Source organism: Aspergillus japonicus, assembly GCF_003184785.1.
Source record: "Aspergillus japonicus CBS 114.51 unplaced genomic scaffold BO86scaffold_5, whole genome shotgun sequence".
Classification (NCBI taxonomy): Eukaryota; Fungi; Ascomycota; class Eurotiomycetes; order Eurotiales; family Aspergillaceae; genus Aspergillus; species Aspergillus japonicus.
The window spans coordinates 987,553-1,011,793 of NW_020291642.1; the positions used below are offsets into that span (position 1 = coordinate 987,553).

The window sequence follows — 24,241 nt, forward strand, 5'->3', positions numbered from 1 at the left end:
TTTTTTTTTTTTTTTTTTTTTTTCTTTTTTTTTTGTTGCTTTCTTACTATGGGGTCATTTATTGTGTGTATGCTAGTTCGGCGATTTGGAGCATAGCGGTCAAGTTTGACTTGGAGTCAGGTTTTAATTCAATACCAATTCTCTAATCTATTTCCTCTCCTTTGCATCTCCAATTCGCGAATTTTTCAAGTAACAGTACCAACGAAGTGTGTCGCTACGCGTTACCTTGACTAACGGGAAATCCCCGGGCTGACCGAAAGAAGAAGCCCACCATCGGGAGAAACCGGAAGCTGGCCGGAGCAGTCTTGCCCAATTCATCTGACCGGTTGCACCAAATGCCAGCACTGCTTTTCCTTCAGACGAAAATGTTACTGCCCCGGGAAGTTTTTTGTCCAACTTTTGACCTCTCCGGATGTTTTTAAAAGTAAATATACACTTTCGCTAAATTCCCATACCTCCTGAACGTTTAGCCGTGCACCTGCCATGTTGGGGGGGATTTAGAGATAACCTTATTCCCAAAAATAACTTTTTTGGGGGGGGGGGGGGGGTTGAGCCACATGGGATGATCGCATTGGATCTTGTGGGGTGCAACCTTGTGCAACAGACTAACAGTACAAGAAAATTCCATTCCCTGGCTGGTCCGGGTTGTGGGTGGGGCGGGGCGCACCTGCAGCGAGGATTCGGTGATTGTTTTTGCGGGATGCTGTTTGGGCGGTAGGATGTGGCTTTATTAACTTTGCTGTTTTCATTAACAATTGTTTTATATATAAGCTGTAACCTGCTTAGATTGTTCTTTATTTTTATGTTTATTCATAGCTTTTTAAGCTGTATTTCATGTCAAAAGCTTAACCCATAGCTAAAATCAACTCTATCAAGTAGTATTAGAAGGTTTTGTCTACGGGAACTACTAATTATATTATTTGTCTTAGTTTATACCTGTATTAGTTTATACTTGTCTTAGTTTATAGCTCTCCCGCCCCCTCCTCATACGCCCAAACCTCATGCAAATCCACCTCAATCCTATCCGCAACGACGAAGCCCTTCTGCCGGATCATGCGGATCGTATCCAACACCCTCTCCCGGGCGTGTTGCCCGGAAGCATGGGCTCCGGCCATCCGCACCGGGAAGAGCAGGAGCACCGCCGGGATGTCCGTATCCGCGAGAAGCCACCCCGACCGATGCAGGATTGCCGCGACGTTCGCGTCGACTTCCCTCTGCGTCAGCCGGGGGACGGTCCTCGTCGACCAGCAGGGGTAGAAGGTGAAGTTCATGCAGTGGTAGAGCTCCAGAGCGTGGTTGAGGACGACGGCTAACTGTGTGGAAGGCTCGATCGGACGCGGTCTCCGCAAGCTTGTCGTTGCTTCGTCTCGCCCATTCAGAAGCGCTTCTCGGATCGCGAGCCCGGCGCGGGCGCGGGCGTCTAATCTTGGCTCTGAGGGTCTGCGGTCCGGATCGATGGCCTCGATCTCGTCGAATAGTCTATCCGGCATGACGGGGCGAGCGTTAGGGGCGTTCAGAAAACTAGGTGTCTGGGTGGGACTTGCCGTTTCGCGAAGTTCGTCGTCTGGACCATGAGCTTGAGGATCGCCCGCCCAGGGTCTGGAGGGTCTGGCCGGATCGGCTGGGGTGGGGATTGGTGGATGGCAAATCTGGCTGGATCCAGGGTGGCAGTGTCGCCGTAGAGGATGGCTCGGTGGCTCTCGAGGATCCCGAGCGCATCAATCAGGCTCTTCGTGGCCGGCGAGAGCGGGCTTGTGGTGGGCTCCAGCAGCGCAAGCACGCAAGACGTCCCGAACACCACGTGCGGTGCGAACGAGTCGCCCGAGCTCTCGGCCATCAGCTGCGTGCGTGCCCTAATTAGTTCATGCATCGCCCGGATTTGGTCGCGCAGCAGCAACAGCAACAACAACAACAACAACAACAATAGCAACAATAACAGTAGCATACCTCAAACAGCCCGTGGAGAAAGGTGCACCACACCACATCCTCGCGATAGACCTGGTCCCCGGTCGAGACGGTGGTCGCGCGCAGACCGCGGATCGATCGCCCGCAGGCTCGGAACGCGATCTGGAGCGGCGACTCCTGCGCGCCGAAGGACCGGATCGCGCCCTTGCGCCCCGCCTCCAGCGCCCCGATCGCCATCGTGATGTGCCGGAGCAACGGGTATCGGCCGATGACCCCGATGATATCTGCATGTGCGGCCGCGAATGCGTCGCTGAAGCGGCACCGCTGCAGGAAGGACGCGAAATGGTCCAGATAGATACTGCCATCGGGCCGAGGCACTTGGGATGGCACGCTGGGATGGGCCGCGTTCGAGCAAGTATAGACGAACCTTACTGGGACTTGCGTGAGCGGCGGCTGTGGCTGCGGCTGTGGCACACAGGGTTTCTGCAGCCGCAGGCATCGATCGCATGGACGGCCCCCGGCACACTGTTTTGACCGTCCTATAAGTTTGTCTCTATCTCACTTGATCCGGGGAGAAAATGGCTGCGCGAACCTTGACCCGTCGAGTCGCACATGGCTGGCAGCGCGTGGTGATTTTGCGTTTGTCCAGCGGTCCCACCGGGCGTCTGGTGATATTATTGGTGGGTCGTGAGCATGTCTGTTCGGCCATGACTTCGAGCCTCCAGTTGGCCTAGGAGTTAACTCCAAGAGTGGCGGCCAAGTTCTACTCTGGGGTTGGGTTTGGCTGGCCCTTTTACGTGACTTACCCCTTGGCTGCAGTGGGGCCCCGGGGGCTGAGTAGTGAGTGCCAAGACTCGTATGGCTCATACATTCGGTTGACTACTGGCAGTTTCATGTCCCGAATCTTCTGTTCCTTGGGCATACTCTAATTCTAATATCAGATAGATAATTCCATAGGAAATGAAATCGAATACTGCCAGCCAGCCATCGTACAGTAAACACCGTACACCTCTAGCCTGGCCAACAGGGTATTATCGGATGTACATAGAATCCCGGTAGGGAGCACAAGGACAATGAACCAGACCACCGCTTTAGAGGCGCTTGCATTCAGACCTCCACGTTAAAGTATTCGGTAATCACTCTGGTCCGCAACCCCGGCGAGAAATAGTCATATCCAACCATGATGTTGCAGCGGTCCACGTACACCGTCACAGGGATAGCCCCCTGGTACATGATATCCCACTGATGCGGCCACATCTGTCAGCTTTTCTTGCTCTCCTTGTGTGTGTGTGTGGATGTGTTCAAGCAAAACCCAAGAAGGGCAGGCCCACTTACAGCAGCCACCAAGTCCTCGTTGAACCGCCGCCGGACCAGTCCGCCAAACACCGCACCATAGGTGATCAGGATGTCCTCGGGGAACAGGGGGAAGTTCGAGTTGACGAATCCCTGCCACACCGTGGGTTTGGTGGAGTCGTGGTCATAGGTGGTCAGGATGTTGTCGACCAGACCATCGTCGGTCGTGTTGGCGTAGTTGAACAGCGACGAGGCCAAATTCCCGTCGTATGCTTCGTCGGCCCGGACGAAATTCTGCGAGGGCGAGTTGTTGATGAACCCGGTTGTGATGTGGGATAGGTTCTGGTTCCTAACACTTGTTCAGTGTGGTGGTCGACGAGGGGCTGGGACCTCTCTGTTGGTCGCTCGCTTACCACTTGTGTTGAATGAAGTTGGTCTGGTACTCTGCCTTGATCCGAGGCGGGTTGGGCTGTTGGAAGCCGGCTGAGAACGCAATCACCGAGGAGGGGAAGGGAGGGCAGCTTGCTGCGCTGGCGGGCAGAGCAGCGCCAGCGGCAAGGATAATCAGGAGTTGGAAGAATTGCATGATTTTCTGGAGGTGATAATCAAGGTAAGAGACTTGTGGGAGAGGAGATGGCAATGGCAGTATCTAGGAAGACTTGGGACGGGGACAGTCGACTGCTTTATACTTCCGTAGGATATTGAAGACATGCATGCTTGCGAGGGCTGCGCGCCTCGTTGAATACAGGTGCGCTCAATAGATACTGTTCTAAGGCTAGCGAGCCAGGCAACCGCCAAGGGCTGACGGCACATCCAGGATGTCCTCAATTATAGCCTAATCCAACTATAGGCCATCAGTACGAGGTGCGTTCGATTATTGCCCGATCGGGGAAGTGGCCGGCCACAGGCTCATACTTCAGTGGGGATGCAACCTGTGTGAAACATATCCTAACGGCGAGATTATCGCCCGCAGGTACCAAATTAGGAGTCAGATCAAGTCTTCAAGATTCCGGATGTACTATGGACATGCTGAGATCTGACGACTTTCATAGTGTCACGGGTGGGGCTTTTGATGCATGGATTCGACTTGAAGATGGCACTTGGCCCATCTAGGCATAAACGCGCTCGAATATTGCCCGAATGGGCCAAGTGGGGCCCCATACACTTCCACGTAGTAGGGAGGTTTCCAGGGCTGTATGTGTGTGATGTCTCTGCTCAGATCAGATCAGTATTACAGACATACACTCTTACGAACAGTACTCCTAGTCACCCAAGTGGCACGGGTTTGATTCCTACTCTAGTCATAACTTTCTGCATCTGCACCACCCTCCTCCTCACTTGATGAGTGTTTGTGTTCTCTGTGGGTTTTCTCTCCTGTAACATGGATGAAGTTATCGCAGAACTGGGCTCCTCAATACACAAGCTATATAGTTGATGTAACGCATGATCATAGTATTTGATCTGCTTCGAATTGTCTTCGTGGGGTTATAGATTAGGAAGCTTAGTGGGATACTGTTGACCAGTATCAAATTAGAATTGTTAATAGCCTTTCAAAATAGATTAAGAATTATATTATCTAATAGTTCTTTGAGTCTGATAGAAATGAGACTAAAACTGTATGATCACGGAATGATGTTGAATTGAACTTTGCCCTGGAAACATGTCACTGAACACTGGCGGAGACATGTCGCCATTCGCCACTCGGGCCATGGAAATGGCGTTACTACGCGGAGTCAGTCATCTACACTTTCAACCTTGATAAAACTCTCGGGCAACTGACTGCCCGGTGCTTAGAAAACCTAGGGAATGTTCGAAGTTCGGGGAAGTGGAGAAGCCGGGCAGGGCCCACCGGGGAGGTCAGCGGGTCGCCGATTACACTTCCATCGCCGATTGACGTCAGGCCGTCCACCTCGCCGAGCATACTTAAGCACCCATCTACTGCGTGGATTGTGTCGAAGTCTTCAAGGGGATATAACGCCATTGACCATCAATATGAATTTTATATTATCTGTCAGACCTCGACTCATTAGTCGCACTCTGCACCAGCCAGCACAAAGGGCGATCGTCACTCGGGTGCATCCATTGCCGTATACTGCCTTCCCCTCAGCCAGTTCAACCCGCATACTACCCCTCAGCAAACGCTTCATTTCAACAGCAACAGCCCCAGCCACTCATCTTCCCCAGTCCGCATCTTCGATACATACACCACAACAACCCGCCATGCCCCACACAACCCTCGCCAGCACCTCCCCCACCACGCCAACCATCCACGCCCTCTTCGAGCCCCAAACCAGCACCTGGCAATACCTCGTCGTGGACCCCACCACCTCGACCGCCGCCATCATCGACCCGGTCCTGGACTACGACCCCACCACCCAGACAATCCGCACCAGCACCGCCGATGCCCTGCTCGCCTTCATCGCGCAAGAGGGCTACACCATCTCGCACATCCTGGAAACCCACATCCACGCCGACCACCTCACCGCAGCCGCGTACCTGCAGTCCCGGCTCCTCGAAACCCAACCCGCTGCCTCAACCCCCCAGTCCAGAGTCCCCATCTGCGCCGGCCAGCGCATCCAACACGTCCAGACCCTCTTCGCGCAGCGCTACAGCATCCCGGAAGCGGAATACCGCACCACCGCGTTCGACAAACTCTTCCAGGACGACGAGCGCTTCCAGATTGGGAGTCTCGGCGCCGTGGCGCTGCATCTGCCGGGCCATACCCCGGATCATTTGGGGTATATGGTTGGCGGTATGTCCACATCCTTGTCCCAGTTTTAAGTTTTCAAAATTGCCGCATATGTTGACATTGATCGGCGGTAGACAACATCTTCGCAGGCGACTCGCTCTTCAACCCGGACATCGGCACCGCGCGATGCGACTTCCCCGGCGGGTCGGCGGAGAGTCTCTGGGCCTCCGGGCGACGCGTGCTGGGGATGGCGCCCGAGACAAAAGTCTGGGCGGGACATGACTATCCGCCGGCGGGGCGGGCGGTGGTGCCGTTTGGGACGGTGGAGGATCATCGGCGGCTGAATCAGCACCTGAAGGATGGGGTGGGGAGGGAGGAGTTTCTCAGGGTGCGGCGGGAGCGGGATGCGGGACTTGGAGAGCCGAGGCTGTTGCATGCGGCGTTGCAGGTGAATGTGCGCGGGGGGAGGCTGCCTGCGCCGGTGGGGGCGGGGAGTCACGGGTCAGGGTCAGGGTCAGGGTTGCGGTTGTTGAGGGTTCCGGTCCGGGGGGTGGTGGAGTGGTAGTAGGGTTGCAGCATAGCATAGCAGCATTAGCAGCATAGCGTTAGAATTTATAGGTAGTGTATGACAGTGCACATATTCAGTGCACATATTCAGTCTACAAAATCAAGTTCCATTGGTATAAATCCAATTCAATTCAACCAATCTATGAAATCCAACTCATCCCCTGCAGAGACGAAACTACCCCAACCCCCACCCCTTCATATCCTCCCGCGCCTCCACCACGCGCGCCGCCCGCTTCAACCACCGGAGATCACACACCTTGCGCGCCTCGGCCAGAAACGCCTCGGCGTACTCCTCCTGCGTCACGCCATGCCGCCTCGCCGCCCGACACCCCTGCACATACACGTCGGCCACATACAGCGCCCGCAGCGCCTCCACCGTGTACGCGTCCCGCGCCATCAGATCCTCGATGCTGTCGCGCGCGCCGACGGGGCCCACCAGCGCGTCCACGTCCCCCGCCAGGTGATCGTAGAACCGGCCCAGGCGCGGCGTGTGGACCATCGGCACGTGCGCCCAGTACGCCGCGCAGTCCGCGCACACCCGCGACCACCGCGCCGTGTCCATCCCCCGCGGCGCGGTGGTTAGGTCGTGCAGGTCCGCGAGGAAGATCGGGTAGTCCGGGGTGCCCATGGCGGCGCGGGTGCAGGTGAGGTGGTGGTGGAAGGTGGCTAGGTGGTGCAGGGCGCCGTTGGGGATGGGGCCTAGCGGGAAGAGGGGGAGGAAATGGGGGGGTTGTGTGGGGGCTATGGGGAGGGGGTGCGGTGGCGGTTGGGGGACGGGTGCGGTGGGTGCGGTGGGTGCGGTGGGTGCCGGTGCCGGTGCCGGGGGGCTTTGGGGGCCCATGGTCGCTGGGTTGGGGGTGGGCGAGGGGTTAGGGCTGGGTCTGGGGGTGGAGCCGTCGGTCCAGGTGGAGCACGCAGAGATGGAGGGGTGCGAGGAGAGTCGGCTGGGGAGGAGGGGGGACGGGGGACGGTGCCGGCGGGTTATATATATCCTGCGGGGGCCGTCTGTTTGCGCTGGTTCTGCTGCTTCGGCTGCTTCGGGATGATGAGGGGGCTGCTGCGTTTGCGCTGCTGCTTGCTGCGCCGGCTGACTGGCGCGGAGTGGTGTGGTTGGAGAGACGCAGCTTGTTGCGGATGGAGGCTGCTAGGCTGTAGCTGGGCTCGTGCGGGCCGAGCTCTGATGCTGGGGTTGGCGATGGCGTGCGTGGAGTGGTAACGTGCAGCGTGGGGAGGTTGGTTGAACGGGCCATTTTATAAGTGGTGTTGTCTGTGTTCTGTTGCACGTTAGCTGGATAGCTTTGAGGGGTTTCTGTTGGTAGACGTTTATTTATAATTCTGGGTTGTGTGATTATGGCATTGTTAACAGTTGCAATGGATAATGACTGCTGGCGGAGGTGTTGAGGTACATCTCTATTATATCTTTGTGGTGCATGCTTGTTAAGTAGGATTTCGTCTCTGTGAGGCTTATTCTTTGTACTCTTGACTGGGTCGGTAGGTGTTCTTTATTTAAGTTGCATATGCAAAGCGGTGTTCGGATTTGTGTACTTAGGTTGGGAACTGTTTGATATCTAGATCAGTTGCGAATACATTCAATGGAGAAATTCTATGTGAGATGTGCTACCTAGTAGATAGCGCATCTTTGTATTGTTGTACACTCCAACCAGACATATCTGAGGTCAGAGGACTTACTATATGCAAGAAACGTAGGTTTTTATACAGTCATATTATGATGCTAGGCGTAGTATTCGGTGCTTGTAACTTCACCCAGAAGTCCTTTGCAACCCGGACGAACCAGCAACCACAAAAACAACCCTGAGAGATGGCCGTCTGGACTCCTTTGGTAATACATCTCTCGCCACAGAATTCGATTATCGAGTTAAAAGTCCCAAGAAATACCCCAACTGCCCAAGCTACAAAAGAACCATCGCAAACTCCAAATCATGCATCCCATAACCACCCACGTTCGCGGAATGCAATTCATCCCCACCCGCCTGCACCCGCCGCAGAAGCTCCATACTCATCGTCACCAGATCCGACGTCCACACCCCATAGATCTGGCCCAGCCGCGTCGTGATCACCCGCTGATGCGCATGCAGCGTCGTACACAAGCCCGCCACCACCAGCGGCCAGCACAGGATACAGTTGACCGGGTGGTGGGGCGGGAGCAGTTCCAGCAGCCGAATAAAATCCGTGACAATGGCTTGGATCGCGTGGTTTTTGATGCCGACGGCAGGGTCGATCGTTCGTTTCAGATACAGGATACACGCCAGCCGGTAGAGCTCGGACATGATGGCGTCGCCTTGTTCTTCGACGTCGGCGTAGCCCTGGTTGAACGGGGGCAGGGTTCTGTTCTGCAGGGCGTGGAGCTGGCGCTCCATGGCGGTGAGTTTTGTCTTCATGGCGGCCGTGAGCGGGGTGCGGGTTTGCTTGGCGAGTTGGATGAGGTGGGAGGCGCGGAAGATGATCAGGAAGATTTGTTGGGCGGTGCCGAGGATTGCCCCTGTTCCTGGGCTTGGGTCTTTGTTCGGGTTGGGGGAGGGAGGGGTGGTGGTGAGGTAGGTCTCGAGGATCGAGGAGCCCCGGTGGAGGGCGAGATGGGGGCCGTGGGTGAAGGTGGTTAGGGCGAAGAAGTAGCTGAATAGATCGGACAGGAGTTGGCGGAGCTGCGAGTTGGGCGGGGCGGTGGTGGCGTCTAATTTATGCGAAAAAAGGGCGGCTGCTGCGTTGAGATGAGGGAGGAGGCGGTGCACAGAGGTGAAGTTTTGGATCTACCGTGTATTAGACTTCGGTCTTGGTTTGAGGGGGTGTGCTGACCTCGTGGAGACAGATAAGCAATACAGCTAAGAGGGTATAGTCTGCGACTTGTTAGCCTCGAGCCATCAACGCAGGGTGCAGATCCTACCAGAGGGGCTGCTGCCGGATCTCTCTTCATCGGCGATAGCTTCACGAAGACTCGCAAGCGCTTGGCCGTAGTACTCCACCGCTGCACCCTTCAGTCCCACGTTGGAGGGATCATACTTGATCAGGTCCGCGGCCGAGACGGTCAACATACACTTCAGAATCAGTGGACTATCCATAGCCGCTGGAATCAGGTGGTTCAGGAATTCCGACCGGCGGCGTCCTGTGCGGGTGGAGAGCCATCTAGGGCTGTAGTCGGTGAAGTGAGACAGAAGACGACTGGCCATGTCGGCATTGGGGACGGCAAAGACGGTGATCATCGCCTCGATATGCGGCGGCAAAGCATAGCCTATCTGCGACAGGTGGTGGTGCTGTGACCGGCGCGGTTTGCGTTGCGGTCGCTCCGCGGAGGGCCATTCGCAGATTAACCCATTGCGCTGGCAGCCAGTACAGATGGGATGCAGCTCGTCACATTTCTTCTTGCGGGTGCGGCACATGATACACCCGGTCGTGGATCGTTGGTATTGCCTCTTCTTGCGCTGAAGAGGCAACGTGTCGGACTCCATAGCTGGCTAGTTGTTGTGGGAATAGGACGGATTATTGCCGTTCTTTGTAGTACACCTCACCATCAAGCTTGGTACTACTTCAGAGTATGAAGTCTAGCCAACATAGTACTTTTGTCGATGCTTGTTGAATAGATGAACTGTAGATCAGGAAAGAAAGAGGGAGAGAGTCTAGCCGAACAGAAGACTTTCCATGTGGAGACTTATGCTTATGTATGCTTATGCATGTTTATTCATCCGATTATGCACTCTGTGCATTGCTGTCTCATTAGCCCTGGGGAGCATTATGAATGTCCCTTATATAGAGGAATTATCTCCTACGCAACACGCTGTGAAGTAGCCTTGAATCCTGCCTCATATAGTCAATAGTTGATATCATAGCTCCAATCCATGCATCGATTCTCTACAGATTAAGCTTTATTGTCACCAGCAATGAACATCAGTTGTGCTATATGTGAGGGTCTAATGTATACTATCAATTAGATTAAGTCTTTAGGGAGCATACACTTACAAACTACTATATAATATTTGATGAGTGGTATCACCAATCACCTTTAATGGCGCATTTGAATTGGAAGATCCTGCCGCCTTGTTTCTCAATTACTACCCTGAGAATTTAGGTGTCTTGATAATTTGAAATTAGTTTCTGCCTTCTCAGTGACAGTATCACAAATGAAGTACCGTAGCTTGATGCTTCAGCCGTAGGGGGTTAACAGTGAATGTGATCAGAAGCTGCCAAAATCTTCAACCACCATTTATAAGCGATAGTCCACACACTTTATCAATTCTGTTACGTTCCTTCTTTCTCTTCCTAACTTATTCTTAAGTGTAACAACTTCCATCCATCACCGATTACTGAGAAACTTCAACTCTGAATTCATTGGATCTACTCAAAAGCACAAAGTGAACACCGGTTCAGGAGCTACCGAAGTAAACTGTGGTATGTTCTTCGTTGTGGAGAGATTCACGCGTGATACTTACTCTGGAGCGAAGCCCTGGTGTTACTGAAGAGTTGCAGTTGTTTAACAAAGGTCTTCTCGTCTTGGTGAGTCCACTTCCATGTTTGTCTACAGCTGAAGATCTCCTCTGCCGAAGCGGTGGGGCGGCGCGAGTCCATCTGACCTGGATCGTGGGTCCACCAGGCCGACACAGCGGGTTTCCTACCAAATCTTTGCTGTATGGGCTCGTCTTTCCCGTCAAAGACAGCTCCCACGTCCTTGTGGAGCACCTGCAGACTCATAGGGCCGTGCAAAACGCTGGCGGGGGCGCCAGGATTCGATGTGTCGAGCAATGGGTCTCTTGTCGGAACGATCCCGTCATTCAATACTACCGCTCGCCCCCGGACGCCGAGAGACGGGATATTTCGTATCGACTCGAATGCCTAGACAATATGCAACCCTGGACATACTGCTCCGGATGGGCGGGGTCGGACCCACTCGAGCTTCGCCAAGGTTGCTGGCCCGATCCGTCTGGTCAATCGTGAGTGGACTTGATGACAAGGTTACGCGTTCAAGCAAATGATCAAGAAAGCACGTATTTAGTCTCCCATTTTTTGATCCTCGTGTTCAGTCCAACCGACAAACTCCGTTTGATCTGTTAATAGTTCTATGAACAGATGCTGTTTGAACACTGCTTGTGCTATTTTCTGCTGTGTTTTATGTTACCAATCACCTACATTGTGAACAGAAAATCATACTATATTATATTATATGTGAAAGAGATTTAGTCTCTATGCGCTTGCTGTCCACTACTAACCAATAGATAACATCTACTTCTCAGCTTCCAATATACTAACTAAGACCAGGCTCTACCCTTTGGTTCTATACTATACCTCGACTAAATGCATCAACCCGACGTTCCTTCCTCCTTATAATGCGGACTCCCCTTGAGATACCTCAAAACCCGTGCCGGATTCCCAACCACCACACAATACGGCGGTACGTCCTACAACAGCCATCAGCAACCGAACCTCCATCACCATAAAGAAACGAAGATAACTTACTTTAGTAACGACACTCCCCGCCCCAACCGTCGACCCCTTTCCGACCGTCACCCCTGCCAGAATCTTCACATCCCCGGCCAACCAGCAATCATCGCCGATATGAATCTCCTTGCCCCACTCCGGCCCGGCCGTGCCATTCCGCACCTCCCCGTCCAGCGGATGTAGTCCCGTGTAGAGACTCACATTCGGGCCAAACAGACACCGCTCCCCGATCACCACGCGGCAGGTGTCGATGATCGTGCAGTTGAAGTTGATGAACGTGCCCGCGCCGACGCTTACATTAAACCCATAGTCCATGCGGATGGGGCTTTCCACCCATGGTTCGTGCTCGAAGAGCGCCTCATCTTCTTCTGGAGTGGGGGCCGGCGGTGGGAGGCGGCGGGCGTCCTCCACTATCCTTTTCGGAGACTCAACAGATTTTCTCGATAAGAAGCTAGTGCGTATATAAATAAGACTTACGCTCTCCAGAGCTCAACCTGCCGCCGTCGCGAGACGATCCCGGCGTTGTTGAACGCATGCACCGCGACTTTGCAGCGGTGGCGGGCGGTGATCAGGCCCGGAGTGAAGGCGCGGTAGAGCTCGCCGCGGAGCATCTTGGCCTTTTCGGTTTCGTAGTCTGGTGTGTCCATTGCGGGTGATTTGAAGATTTGAAGTGTCTGAGGTTTGATGTGGGTGCTGGGAGGTTTGTTGTGGGCCTTGCTGGATTCTTATATGTCAACAAGTTCCGGCCCACAGGACTTGCAGCCTTGCACCAGGTCTAAATTACTAACTATAGGATGCTTGTTCTCTCATTTTCCATGCAACGTGGTCCGTCCGTCCGCATGTGGGGCCCCACTTGTTAGCCTTCGGGGCTAGCCGGATGCATGCGTGGAAATGCCGCGCTTATCGGGCGATAACGATTGCCAAGTCTTCTTGCCTTCCCTTATACTATGTAGGACGTAGATATACAGTGAAAGGTAGAAAATGGTAGCTGACACAGACACATTCATTAATGAGTTAAGATACAAGTAGGGTATACCAACTAGGTCCAATCAATAGCTGCAAGCTCCTCATCGAAAAGCAGCCGTCTCCCGCTCACACCACCCCCAGAACCTCTCCGCCGCCCCCGTGCCCCCATCCCTCTCACTTGCCAAACCCTTCTCAATATGACACGGCACCGTCCCGAATCTACCCCAGGGGATGACAAACGCCCCGTTCCTCTCGGGGGTGACCTCCGGTGATAGAGCAGCAAACAGCTCACTGTACGCCCCGTACCGCGGGCCTTTGAACAAGATCCCCTGCTACAGTCAGCACGCATCCCACTTTACCACTTTAGAACGAGGAAGAAAGACAAACCATGATCTTCCCCTGCGCCGGCGAATTATGCCGCTGGAGCTCCGTCTTCATGAGTCCGGGGTTAACGCTCTACCGTGCTGATCAGTACAAGCTTCTTTGTGTCCCCACTCGGGAAGAAAAAGAAAATGGAAAGGACGGCAACAAACCAGGCTCATCACCCCATCCCCACCAACCCGCCTCGCCATCTCACTGGCCAGAAACACATTCCCGACTTTACTCTGCATGTAATTCCCCATCACATTCTTGAGCACCGTGGGCGCGCCACTCTCTTCGTCAAAGACAATGCCCCCATGCGCGACGAACGCAGAGAGCAACGACGCGACCCAGACGACGCGCACACTCCCCGGCTCCGCGGAAGCAGCCGTGCGCTGCAACGTCGGAAGGAGGAGCTGGTTGAAAAGAAACGGGCCGAGGCAGTTCGTGCTCATTTCGAGGTCGTGGCCCTTCACCAACCCCCATCACATCAGTACACCACCCTTACCGTTGAGAAAGAAAATCTGGACGAGGGCCAACGTACAAGACTAGTCTTACTCCCCGCCGGCGGCGTCATCACCCCGGCATTATGCACCAAAATATCCAGCCGGTTTTCTAGTCGTAGGAACTCCTCAACGCTGCGTTTGATGCTGCGCAGCTCGGAGAGATCCAATGCGAGGAAGGCGAGCCGGCCCCGGCTGTGCGTGCACTCCGGGGCGGACTGGATGGTGGCGATCGCGGTCTGGGCCTTCTCGGCGGAGCGCGCGGCGATGTAGACGGTCGCGTGCTTGGCGTACAGGAGGCTGGCGGCGTGGTAGCCCACGCCTGAGGTGCCGCCGGTGATGATGATGGTTTTGCCGGTGAGGTCGGGGATGGTTTGGTCGGTGAAGGCTGGGGTTGGGGGGAAGATTTGTCGGAGGGCTGTCATTTTTCGGTCTTGCCTGGGAGACTTTTGTGATGAGGATCGTGGTTTTGGGGGAATGAGGGGTGGTGCAGTGGGTTACGTACAGTACCCTGGTAGGGTTGAGCATTTATACTATGCGCGTCGAGAGCAACGACCCCGGAGCATGGGTCCGGACCCGATGCGACGGGGCGGGTCTGCTTCCGGCGCTAGCATCTCCGGGCCGGCGCTAGGCCTGGACGGGAAGTCCAGAGGTGCTCAGCTGGCGTCGAGGAAGCACACATCCTCTGAGAGGACTCAGGAGCTACTTCTAGCTTGTAGGTCATATACTGTGGATCAGTGGATCTACGCTTGGCTTGGTCTAGAGTCTTGGGGTCTCTTGGGAAAGATGACATGCCAACCTGGCTGGTAGCATATCTCCCGGATTAGGCAATGATTCAAGTACGCAACGGATTGGGTTTCACGGGTGAAGCAAACATCCAGTAGGGCTTGGGAACGTGACCGGTTTGTCTTTTTGATCGCATTAGAACATTGACTACGGTACGGATATGACAGCCATTCGAGAACGGCATCGAGTGGCATCAAAACAAGCCTCAGGTGGAACATGGAGGGTGTGGGGCTGACATAAGCGGCGGCTGACAACCCCGCACCCGCACATTGATCGTTCACGCCGAACAAGCCACAGCGTGACTGGGTCTTCCCTGGACGACAACCGAACTACAGACTGATGGCATCGCTGCAGCCTCCAGTAAGAACAGCCCTATCTTGTACCTTTTGTCGTCAGAAAAAGTAACTACCCTCGATCTCCCGAAACGCCCCGGGTACTGACCTATGCAAGACTGCGATGTGATCGTCTCCAACCATGTAGCAGTTGTGTCAAGCGTGGTCTAGAATGTGTCTATGCCGGGCCAGCTTTGGCGGCTTCACGTCGCAACCCTCCTGCGTCAGCGCGGCACTTGAGTCAACGCATTCGGCAACTCGAGGAGCTTGTGACGGTCTTGCAGAAGGGTGGGCGCTCGAGCCACGAGGGTAACCCCCTGCACACGGCGCAGGAGAGCCAGATTGGCCATGCAGATGAGCAAGACGCAATCACCAGCTCGTTGGGAAGCATGCGTGTGGATCCGACGGGTATGAGCTATGTTTCGGGTGCGCACTGGGCTGCACTTCAGGTTAGCGTATGTTACACTCACGTACTGGTAGAGTCTTGACACTGTTCACTTGTCCATTTACTTAATATGAACAGATCGCTGAGATTAAGGAGTGCGTTGACTCTGAGTCACCTTACACTACGTCTGATGCAGATGCCGTCCCGCAAGGTTCCGCGTTGCTACTGGGGCTGTCTCCACCGGGTGGAATGGAGGGGATCCTGGCTCATATCCCGCCACGACCCATCGTTGACCGGTTAGTATCGCGGTTCTTTAGTTCAATGGAACCAGGTGTTCGTGAGTTTACTCAGCTCCAATATACTAGCAAGTCAATTAATCTCATCCCGCCAGTGATCATCCACGCGCCTACCTTCCAGCACGAGGTTTCTCACCCACCACCACAACTCGTGCTTACCGTAGCCACTGACGAAAGCCCAGTATGACCACTTCTGGACCGAACCCCAGTCCATCAGCCCCACATGGCTCAGCCTCCTCTTCAGCATAATGAACCTCGCGATCCACCTGCACCAGCGCACCGAAGGCTCCACCACCCCGGACCCCATCGACAACAATAACAACAGCACCACCCCCGCAACCCAATGCGAGACCTTCCGCCTGCAAGCCGCCTACTGCCTCGTCACCGCCAAATACACCACCCCAACCAAATACACCCTCGAAGCGCTGGCCCTGTACACGCAAACCGAGTACTTCCGAAGCAAAGACGCACAGCACGAAGTCTGGCTCCCGATGGGAATGACCATCCGCCTCGCGATGCGGGCCGGGCTCCACCGCGACGGCGCAGGGTACTCCCCACGACTCTCCTGCTTCGAGGCCGAAATGCGCCGGCGCCTGTGGTCGCTCGTGGCGCAGCTCGACGCGCTGTTCTCGTTCCAGATCGGACTGCCGCGCATGATCGCCAGCGGGGTGGCCGACACGCGGCCCCCGCGCAACCTGCTGGACGAGGACTTCGGTCCACCCTCCACCAGTCTCCCGCCACCCCGCCCAGAGACCGAATTCACGCCGGTCCTGTATCTCATCGCCAAGAGCCGGCTGGCGGAGGTCTTCGGCCGCATTGCGGATCACGTCGCCTCGACACACCCCACATCCCCCAGTCAGGTAAGTCAACTGGATCAGCAGCTCGATGCCGCCTACGCGGGGACGCCGGCGGTCCTGCGGTTCCGCGAGGTCGGCGCCTCGGTCACGGAGCTGCCGCATCTCGTGATGTTACGCTATAATCTCGAGATCCTCTACCAGAAGTCGCGGTGTATTCTGCATCGGCGAGGACTCGGCGAGGGCCGCCGCTTGGAGCTACGAGGTGCCGCGTCGTCGAGGGGAGTGTGTCTGGACGCCGCGCTGCGGCTGCTGCGGCATCAGGCGACGATCGACGCGCAGGTTCAGCCGGGCGGGGTGCTGGCGCGGTGTCGCTGGTTCGTGACCTCGTTGACGACCCATGATTTTATCTTTGCTGCCATGGTGGTGTGTTTCGAGCTGCATTTGCGGAGGCGGGAGGGCGGGGTTGGCTTGCATGCTTACAACCCGGGGACGGAGGCGCTGCTGCTCGCGCTACGCACTTCACAGGGGATCCTGAGTCAGTATCAGGGGGAGTCGGCGGAGGCGAGGCAGGCCTGGCTGGCCATCAGCGTCATGGTGCGGAAGGTGGATGGCTCGGGCGAGGATGCAGTGGCAGAAGATGACAGCGGGGTTAATTGTACTGTGGGATTTGGGGGCTCAGGTAGGTTGAGTTACGACAGGGACTGTAACTGTATCGGGCACTGACAATCTCGCAGAGACGGTGAAAGAGCCGGACCAGGAGAACGACATGCTGGGTCACGCTATGTCTGCGCCAAGTATGCACTCCAGTATTGTGCCGTCGCTTGAGGACTTTGATTTCTCTGAACTGCCGGGCGACCTGTTTAATATGTGGGATCTCTCGGGAGATACTAATTGGGTGTTTGCGGATGTTTGAATCGTACGAGAATGTGTCCTAGGGTTCGCGGTGGGTGATACTGTAGGAAAGGAACCGAGGCGTCCATCGATGGCAGGATAGAATATACACTGAAACAGAAAATTAAGATGGATGTCGAAAGAAAAAGAAAAAGAAAAAGAAAAAAAACGCAGAAGGAAGGAGACAGAATAGAACAGAGCAGAGAGGATCGGGTGGACGGGAGGGAAAAAGAAAGGGCAAAAGAATATTGCATCATCCGTGAATCGAACACGGGCCTCATCGATGGCAACGATGAATTCTACCACTAGACCAATGATGCTAGTTGATGTCAATCTGACTCATTCTTAAACTCATGATCCTATTTCAAACCCATTCTGAAAATAATGACTTTGTGTCAAGTTCACTATCTAGATCTATATCAGCAAGTTCCTCGACATCCAATCCTGACTTTGAAGCTTCGGGAGTGGTAGAGTTGGCGGCCACGGAGGGTACCAATGCAGTAACCTCCTTGCGATCTAGCAGCAATTTGCGATTTAGTGACTTACTCGACCCAACACAAAAGCATATCTATTCTCAATTTACCTCTCTGCTGAAGGAGCAAGGGCCAAGGGCTGAATTGTGCAATGTGGACTTATAGCCAAGGCGCTAATGTAACTAAGCAATTGCTTATCTATGCTCCATTCACACCCAGCCAGACTCCTTCATGAGCGTGAAGAGGTTGACAAGAGTGTCAATGAGTGGTCAGCCTGCCGTAGTCCCTAAGTAAGGATGCGGATGAAGCCAAGTCGGGTACAGCAACATCTAAGAACAAAGAGCTATACCAAGCCAGATCGAACAAAGGAAAGTGACAAAGGCATACATCACAAGCATGCCGCTCAACAGTTAAGCCTTTTGCATGCGTCTTCTTCGTCTCTAGAAAGACAGAGCACTACTCACAATGCAGTATCGAGTATAAACAGAATTGCAAGGGCCCTTCACGGTTGTATAACCATAATGAACACATCTGTCCCTCTTCAACCCTCCTTCACATCGGGCAGAGAACCTACACCAAGTCTCTTTCTACACACTTCTTTCTCATCAACATCATCTTCCCTATCATGTAGGGTTTAAATACTCCCATTTGCAATGCCCACCACCATGCACTACAGCATCCTCAAGCCTCAAACCAGCAGAGCTTATCCCCAGAACCACCCCCGTGCCTCAAGGTCTCTCACTCAACAAGAAAACCCCCCATCAAAATGGCCACCCCATCCCAAGAAACCCAAAGATCCACCACCCAAACAATCGAACTAACCTTACCTCCCCAGGACAAAATCACCGACCCGGCCAAGCGCGCATGGTCCTACTGGGCCGACGAGCACATCCGGATCTACCTCGAAGCCATCCAGTCCAACAACCACACGACCGCTCGCGAGACCGCCAAACTGTGGGCGCAGATTCTCGGCCGCGCGTTTGTCTTGCCCGGCAGCAGCGACAGCCAGACCCAGAACTACCGCCTCCTCACCCGCCGGTTCTTCGAGTCCGCAACAAACACCCCGCTCCCCTACGAGATCATCGACCTCGTAGACCCCCACCCCAAAAATGGGAAGGACAACATCGCCGTCATCCAGATCATCTGCCACGACGCCACCGCCGCACAGGGGGCCAGTCCGGAGCTGCAGCTGCGCGAGCTCCGGCAGCGGAAGCTGGCCCTCGTCCAGCAGCAGCTGGTGGTGGGGGACTCCGCGCTGCTACCGGAGTTTGTGCTGGGGATCGCGGTTGGGGGCCACGTGTGGTTCCAGAACCTGAAGGCAGAGGATGGGTGCCGGCGGGGCCTTTGTAAGGTGCTCTGTCTCGTGCAGGACCGGGGTCGGGTGGAGGAGTTGCTGCGCTCGCTGAGGCGGACGTTGAGTGAGTCGGTGGGCTTGGTGGGTGCTTCTGAGGAGAGTTATTTTGAGTCAGACTCGGAGAGTGGGGATGAGAGTGGGTGTTGTGAGAATTGTGGGGTGGTGATGGTGTAGAGGAATGCCGTACCTAATTATCGGGGTTTCATTTTGTTGAGGATGAGAGCTGAGGTGATGTTAGGTCGGTCAGCGGTGGTCTGGTTTGCGTTCGCTTCTCGCGTGATCGTGGCTTGACTGCTGGATACTGTAGAGGTCTTGTCGATTGCACTTACAGAGTATCTGTGAGTTTGGTCAGGATGATACATCTACCTGGGTAAAGTATATTTACCCATACACAGGCTTCAGGCACAGCTTCAATGCTCGTGACCTTGCCCTAATAGCTTCTAACACCAACGATAACTGCTAATTTGCCAATGACTCGTCCTTTTGCGGGATTTAATTCTACTATCTACCTATGCTTATCTAGACTCGACGAAGCCGTGTGACCCAGACTATTAGATTCCGATTTGCCTTTTTTGTAGGTCGTCTTTCCCATCCTGGATCAGGAACAACTTCTTCATTCGACATCAGTCGGAGGAAGTGGACCCCTAACCGGATGTCTCGGAGCCCTAGACGAGCTTGTGGTCTGAGGGAGATAAACCCCTTTCCCTTCGCTGTATCTTACTCCGTATTCAGACAAACAAGAGGAATGAAACCCTTGAACATTTACATTAGTCCAACAACTCATTTATTTTGTATTTCTTGTATCGCCAATGCGCTCTCCTTACAGTAATGGCTATTTACCTCTTGTAGTGAAAGAGGACCCTGTCGGCCAAGCCGCACCCTGCCAAGCCCGATGCGGATCGCCGGCACGGATGCTCTGGAAGTGCACAGGACCGTACCAAATGTCAACAGTCCAAACTGTACTGTACATGGCCCACAAACCATCGCCAGACTCTTCAAACAATACTAGTAGACACTACAGTGGAGCCTTTCAACGCCCGATAAGCCTCATTATGACTGGTCGTCTGTCTACACAAAAACCCTTCAGGGTCCCGAGCACCCGACTCACCGTGCCGGAATAGCCGAGAATTGCCCGTAGTAGACCAGAAAGCATATAAACCACAATTCTCGGCCTGAACACTCCCTCCTACTCCCCTCCTCTGACTTCTTATGCGGCAGCTCCCACTTCCCACGCCAAACCCCTCAAGCCCTTAACCGACCACCATGCACCTCCTCAAGCTCGGCGCCCTCTTCGCCCTCGCGCAGACCCTCACCGCAGCGGAGATCAAGATCCGGACGACCAACCCGCCGGCCAACTCGTACGTCTCGCACTGCTCGGTGATCCTCGAGGACGAGCTGTTCGGCTGCAAGGGCTCGTCGAAGCCGTTCAAGAAGTCGTGCGGCCGCAACACCGGCGTCCAGACCAAGTCCATCTGCGGCGACGCCTCGGTCACGGTGGATTGGTACAGCGCCGTGCTGACCTTCGAGAGCGCCGACGGCCGCACCGCCAACTGCACGCTGAGCTCGACCGAGACCGAGGGCCACTGCAACACGGACGACCCGGACGCCTTCCCCGTGGAGCAGAACGGGGCCGGACGGTTGCTGGGCGCGCGCACGGCGCTTTGGGGCGTGGCGCCTGTTGTTGTGGGGTTGTTGGTTTGAGGCGTTAACCTGGGATACTATGTAAGGGGAATGTCAAGATCGTCTGTTTTTTTTTTTTTTATTTTTTCGGATTTAGGTGTGGGATTCAGGCTAATGAGTAGAGTTGTCAGGGCCTGTATACCGGCAACCGCAGTGTCTGCGGAAAAGTCAGGCAATTTCATCAAGGATAGGGCTAGGAGTAGGGTGACTCAGGCCTCAACAGGACAACCAGCTTTGCTACCTTGAGGCGATTGGAACGGGATCAAATTTTTCTATAATATTTCTATCATGTACGGTACATAGTCATAATGTTGATATCCACTAGGGGAAATGGGTCTTGCGGGTTATTCCAGACGCAAGCCCGGGTTGCTCGGAACGATCCTTTCTTACAAGAATTTCATTTCTATCATCTATAGAGTGACTTCCGGTCTGCAGATTGAGTCAAGGTCTCTATTACGTGCCTTACGTACGCTTTGTATTTTCAAGAAGAAAGTGGGACTTTTTAACCTACTTTTTGCTGCTTCAGAGAGGAAAGTGCCACCAATCTCTAAGAAGTGATATAAAGGATTGTCTGCCGTAAGCCTAGTGCATTATTTATCAAACTGTACTTCCAAGCGAGCCTAATCTCATGTTCATAGAGCCTTCGATCTGCTTTGTTTCAACGATCCTTGACTGTTACACCTTCTACCAAAAGCTGCACATGGCATTATCAACGAACGTAGATTACCCTGCGTTCGGAATGCCTCTCATAATCCACTACAAGACAATTGGATACCTTTATATAACAGTCATGCCAGTATTTCCATCATCCCACATCAACACCGACAACCCAAGCCCCACCTCACGCCAGCCACTGGAGCAACCATGGCAAACCAACCCATCGAAGTGGAGGACCGCCCCGTCGAGAACACGGCCGACATCGCCAGCCCCAACGACGAACAACAAGAAGAAGAGTTGGCAAACAGCGACATCGCACTGTTCATCGTCAAATGGCGCGGGGACAACTGGGCCCTGGGCCTGCAGCAGCGCGAGGCAGGCGTCTTGCTCCGCCCCTCCGGCGGGCGGGGCTTCACGAAGCGGTTCTTCCGCACGGGGCTGGAGCGCAACCTCGAGGCGGAGCTGGTGCTCGTCGACCGACTGCCCGAAAGCCGGCTGACCGTTCTCGTGGCCCACATCCGACAGGTCCTGCTGAACCCAGCTCTCATAAAGCGGAACAGCGTCGTCCGCGTCCTGGCGGTGATCGGCCGGCTGACGCTGATGGGGATCGTCACGGGCCGCATCTACGAGACCATCGCGCAGGAGTACATGCTGCCGGACGACTTCGAGGAGGAAGTCTCGGAGCCACTCGCGGTCGAGCCCGACGAGCTCCCGGCGCTGCCGCTGGCGGTCGCGAGCATGTTTGATGAGGAGGAGGGTCTGTGTTATGCGGGATGTTGAACCGCGCTACTTGGCTGTGGGGGTGATGCTGCTGCTGCTGCTGGGCCTTTTAAAGGTTCTTGAAGTAGTGTCATTGTTCGTCGTTTGTATGGTTCCTTGTGGACTCTAAGATATGCTTAATGCCTAGTATTTATATTTAGCTTTTTGAATTGATAATGATCTATTATTATGATTTCTCAATGTTCGCTTTTTTTTTTTGCGTCACTTCGTTGGCGTTACGTATTTTCTAACAGATAGTGTCTACGTAATGAAAAGTTTGATCTTTGCATAAGTTCGAAAGAAAGTGGGGGATGCTATCTTAGAGGTGATATCTTGTTGTCTGTGTCTGTGATCGACTCCTCAGGACTTTTTTGTCAACTTTGGAACAAATGTTACATCTGTGTGACATGGAGTCTTGTGCCTGCAAATCTAGCAATACGAATACTGATGTAGTTGTCCTGAGCCCCAAGTCCGCTCACTCTTTCTACCTACCCCCATTATGGCAATCTCATCTCGACCTAAGCCCTTGCCCGTGATTGCAGCATCATCAATCCAGCTTGCCTACCTATCCACTTCCAACAAAACCTGGACACATCCCTCTTACCGCTGTCTCGAAACCTCCAGACTCTACCACCAGCACCTTTTCCGTCTCCCTCACCAAAAATCCTATCTCAAGCATCTCTAGTGCGCACCCCCCCGGAACGCTCCCACGTCTCCGGCAGGCACAACCCGGTGTATCGGCTCTTTGTGGCAACATGTCAGAAATACCTATTAGGTAGTGATTCAATGTCTTTCAACTATATGTGGAAGAAACGATGGTCAGCGCGAGATAACAGACGATTTGTCCGAGGCCGAGGGTAAACAGCAGTCTTGTATATTTATGGCGTGGGGTTGAACAGGCTCTCCACATGCAGTGGCTGAAAATAAGCACTAGTACGAAATTTATACCACTGACGAACTGGCCAATGTGGTAGAATGTAACGTGGATCCACCGGACCCTAGACACGCCCTAGCACTCCCAACTCCACAAAATATCCAGTCAGTAAATACAATCAGCAGCAGCATCTACAGCACCACCAATACCTATATAACCCTCTCTTCTGACCTCCAGAAGTTCACCACTCATCCCTTTCAATCAGCCGCTCACAGCCCCATAAGCCACCACTACATCAGAATGAAACGCACCCCACTACCCACCATCATAATCTGCCACGGCAGCTACCACACTCCCACCCCCTACACCCCCTTCCTCAACCACCTCACCTCCCAAGGCTACGAGGTCCACTGCCCGCAACGCCCAACCAGCGACCTCACCCAACTCAACGTCGGCAACACCAGCAATCCGGACTTCGACCGCCCCCCACCGCCAACCGGCTACCCCAGCGACGCAGCCGACGTCGCCGTCATCCAGACCCTCCTCGACCGGCTCATCCTCCAAGAGAACAAACAAGTCCTGCTCGTCGCGCACTCCTCTGGCGGGTGGGTCGCCACGCAGGCCGCCACCCCAAAATACCAGGACCACCCACAAGCCTCCCCATCCACCAAGGCATCCGCCGGCATCCTCGGAATCTTCTACTACGGGGCCTTCCTCGTCCCCATCGGCGAATCCGTAACAAGCTACTTCCAGCCCGAGGACGGGAGTTTCGTCGTCCCGCCTTTTTGTAAAGCCCATGTGTGTTTTCCCCAATCACCCTCATTTGGAGAAAAGAATGCTAAGAATTGGAAACAAAAAGAAAAGAAACACGGCCCTAAAGGTCTGCTCAGCACCGTCGACGCCGCCACGTACATGTTCGGCCAGCTGCCGCGCGAGGAGGGGCAGAAGTGGGCGGCCTCGCTCACGGCCGCGCCGATCATGACGGGGGTGTTGACGAACGATGCGTACGCCGCGCTGCCGTGCGGGTATCTCGTGCTGGAAGAGGATCGGGCTCTGGCGGCGGCGTACCAGGAGGGGATGGTGCAGGCGCTGAATGCGCGGTTGCGCGGGGAGGGGAGGGGTGAGGTGGTGGTGTATCGGGCGAGGACGGATCATTCGCCGCATTTGAGTTGGATCAAGGGGTTGGTGGGGGTTATTGGGGAGTTCGTGGGGGGGTTGGAGAGGTAAGG

General features: G+C 54.6%; 11 protein-coding genes and 1 non-coding gene across 12 annotated transcripts; 6 read left to right on the plus strand and 6 right to left on the minus strand.

Annotated features, from left to right (window-relative positions):
• Positions 1-793: 793 nt before the first annotated feature.
• On the minus strand, positions 794-2,139 carry BO86DRAFT_167339 (uncharacterized protein). The gene is made up of 2 exons (XM_025666474.1): positions 1,545-2,139; positions 794-1,479 (listed from the first exon to the last, which is right to left on the minus strand). Exons 1-2 carry the CDS (start codon positions 1,943-1,945, stop codon positions 963-965), a joined length of 918 nt encoding a protein of 305 aa, XP_025531707.1. The 5' UTR covers positions 1,946-2,139; the 3' UTR covers positions 794-962.
• An 873-nt stretch (positions 2,140-3,012) lies between these two features.
• Positions 3,013-3,784, minus strand: BO86DRAFT_396099 (uncharacterized protein; the record flags this gene model as incomplete). The annotated part of the gene is made up of 3 exons (XM_025673375.1): positions 3,013-3,147; positions 3,241-3,547; positions 3,612-3,784. 3 exons carry the CDS (start codon positions 3,782-3,784, stop codon positions 3,013-3,015), a joined length of 615 nt encoding a protein of 204 aa, XP_025531708.1.
• A 1,074-nt stretch (positions 3,785-4,858) lies between these two features.
• On the plus strand, positions 4,859-7,697 carry BO86DRAFT_445655 (MBL fold metallo-hydrolase; the record flags this gene model as incomplete). The annotated part of the gene is made up of 4 exons (XM_025676459.1): positions 4,859-4,934; positions 5,306-5,950; positions 6,022-6,381; positions 7,630-7,697. The coding sequence occupies 4 exons, from the start codon at positions 4,859-4,861 to the stop codon at positions 7,668-7,670; spliced, it is 1,122 nt and encodes a 373-aa protein (XP_025531709.1). The 3' UTR covers positions 7,671-7,697.
• Positions 7,698-8,364: 667 nt separating this feature from the next.
• BO86DRAFT_304284 (Zn(II)2Cys6 transcription factor) lies at positions 8,365-9,918 on the minus strand (the record flags this gene model as incomplete). Its single annotated transcript, XM_025667609.1, has 3 exons — positions 8,365-9,222; positions 9,269-9,315; positions 9,357-9,918. The coding sequence occupies 3 exons, from the start codon at positions 9,916-9,918 to the stop codon at positions 8,365-8,367; spliced, it is 1,467 nt and encodes a 488-aa protein (XP_025531710.1).
• A 1,739-nt stretch (positions 9,919-11,657) lies between these two features.
• Positions 11,658-12,660, minus strand: BO86DRAFT_167367 (sugar O-acetyltransferase). Its single transcript, XM_025666475.1, has 2 exons — positions 12,377-12,660; positions 11,658-12,314 (listed from the first exon to the last, which is right to left on the minus strand). Exons 1-2 carry the CDS (start codon positions 12,544-12,546, stop codon positions 11,783-11,785), a joined length of 702 nt encoding a protein of 233 aa, XP_025531711.1. The 5' UTR covers positions 12,547-12,660; the 3' UTR covers positions 11,658-11,782.
• Positions 12,661-12,966: 306 nt separating this feature from the next.
• BO86DRAFT_445658 (NAD(P)-binding protein) lies at positions 12,967-14,153 on the minus strand (the record flags this gene model as incomplete). Its single annotated transcript, XM_025676460.1, has 4 exons — positions 12,967-13,194; positions 13,253-13,321; positions 13,399-13,695; positions 13,770-14,153. The coding sequence occupies 4 exons, from the start codon at positions 14,151-14,153 to the stop codon at positions 12,967-12,969; spliced, it is 978 nt and encodes a 325-aa protein (XP_025531712.1).
• A 676-nt stretch (positions 14,154-14,829) lies between these two features.
• BO86DRAFT_354716 (Zn(II)2Cys6 transcription factor) lies at positions 14,830-17,321 on the plus strand. The gene is made up of 6 exons (XM_025669590.1): positions 14,830-14,915; positions 14,965-15,301; positions 15,370-15,568; positions 15,623-15,654; positions 15,710-17,003; positions 17,059-17,321. The coding sequence occupies exons 1-6, from the start codon at positions 14,854-14,856 to the stop codon at positions 17,235-17,237; spliced, it is 2,103 nt and encodes a 700-aa protein (XP_025531713.1). The 5' UTR covers positions 14,830-14,853; the 3' UTR covers positions 17,238-17,321.
• A 143-nt stretch (positions 17,322-17,464) lies between these two features.
• On the minus strand, positions 17,465-17,535 carry BO86DRAFT_t50. Its single transcript has one exon. It is a non-coding gene; the product is annotated as a tRNA-Gly (tRNA).
• A 919-nt stretch (positions 17,536-18,454) lies between these two features.
• Positions 18,455-19,333, plus strand: BO86DRAFT_396107 (uncharacterized protein; the record flags this gene model as incomplete). Its single annotated transcript, XM_025673376.1, has 2 exons — positions 18,455-19,178; positions 19,281-19,333. The coding sequence occupies 2 exons, from the start codon at positions 18,455-18,457 to the stop codon at positions 19,331-19,333; spliced, it is 777 nt and encodes a 258-aa protein (XP_025531714.1).
• Positions 19,334-20,254: 921 nt separating this feature from the next.
• Positions 20,255-21,099, plus strand: BO86DRAFT_386112 (uncharacterized protein). Its single transcript, XM_025671260.1, has 2 exons — positions 20,255-20,764; positions 20,854-21,099. Exon 1 carries the CDS (start codon positions 20,306-20,308, stop codon positions 20,741-20,743), a length of 438 nt encoding a protein of 145 aa, XP_025531715.1. The 5' UTR covers positions 20,255-20,305; the 3' UTR covers positions 20,744-20,764; positions 20,854-21,099.
• A 487-nt stretch (positions 21,100-21,586) lies between these two features.
• On the plus strand, positions 21,587-22,159 carry BO86DRAFT_396109 (uncharacterized protein; the record flags this gene model as incomplete). The annotated part of the gene is made up of 1 exon (XM_025673377.1): positions 21,587-22,159. One exon carries the CDS (start codon positions 21,587-21,589, stop codon positions 22,157-22,159), a length of 573 nt encoding a protein of 190 aa, XP_025531716.1.
• A 1,153-nt stretch (positions 22,160-23,312) lies between these two features.
• On the plus strand, positions 23,313-24,239 carry BO86DRAFT_304486 (alpha/beta hydrolase; the record flags this gene model as incomplete). The annotated part of the gene is made up of 2 exons (XM_025667621.1): positions 23,313-23,810; positions 23,877-24,239. 2 exons carry the CDS (start codon positions 23,313-23,315, stop codon positions 24,237-24,239), a joined length of 861 nt encoding a protein of 286 aa, XP_025531717.1.
• Between the last annotated feature and the right edge of the window lie 2 nt (positions 24,240-24,241).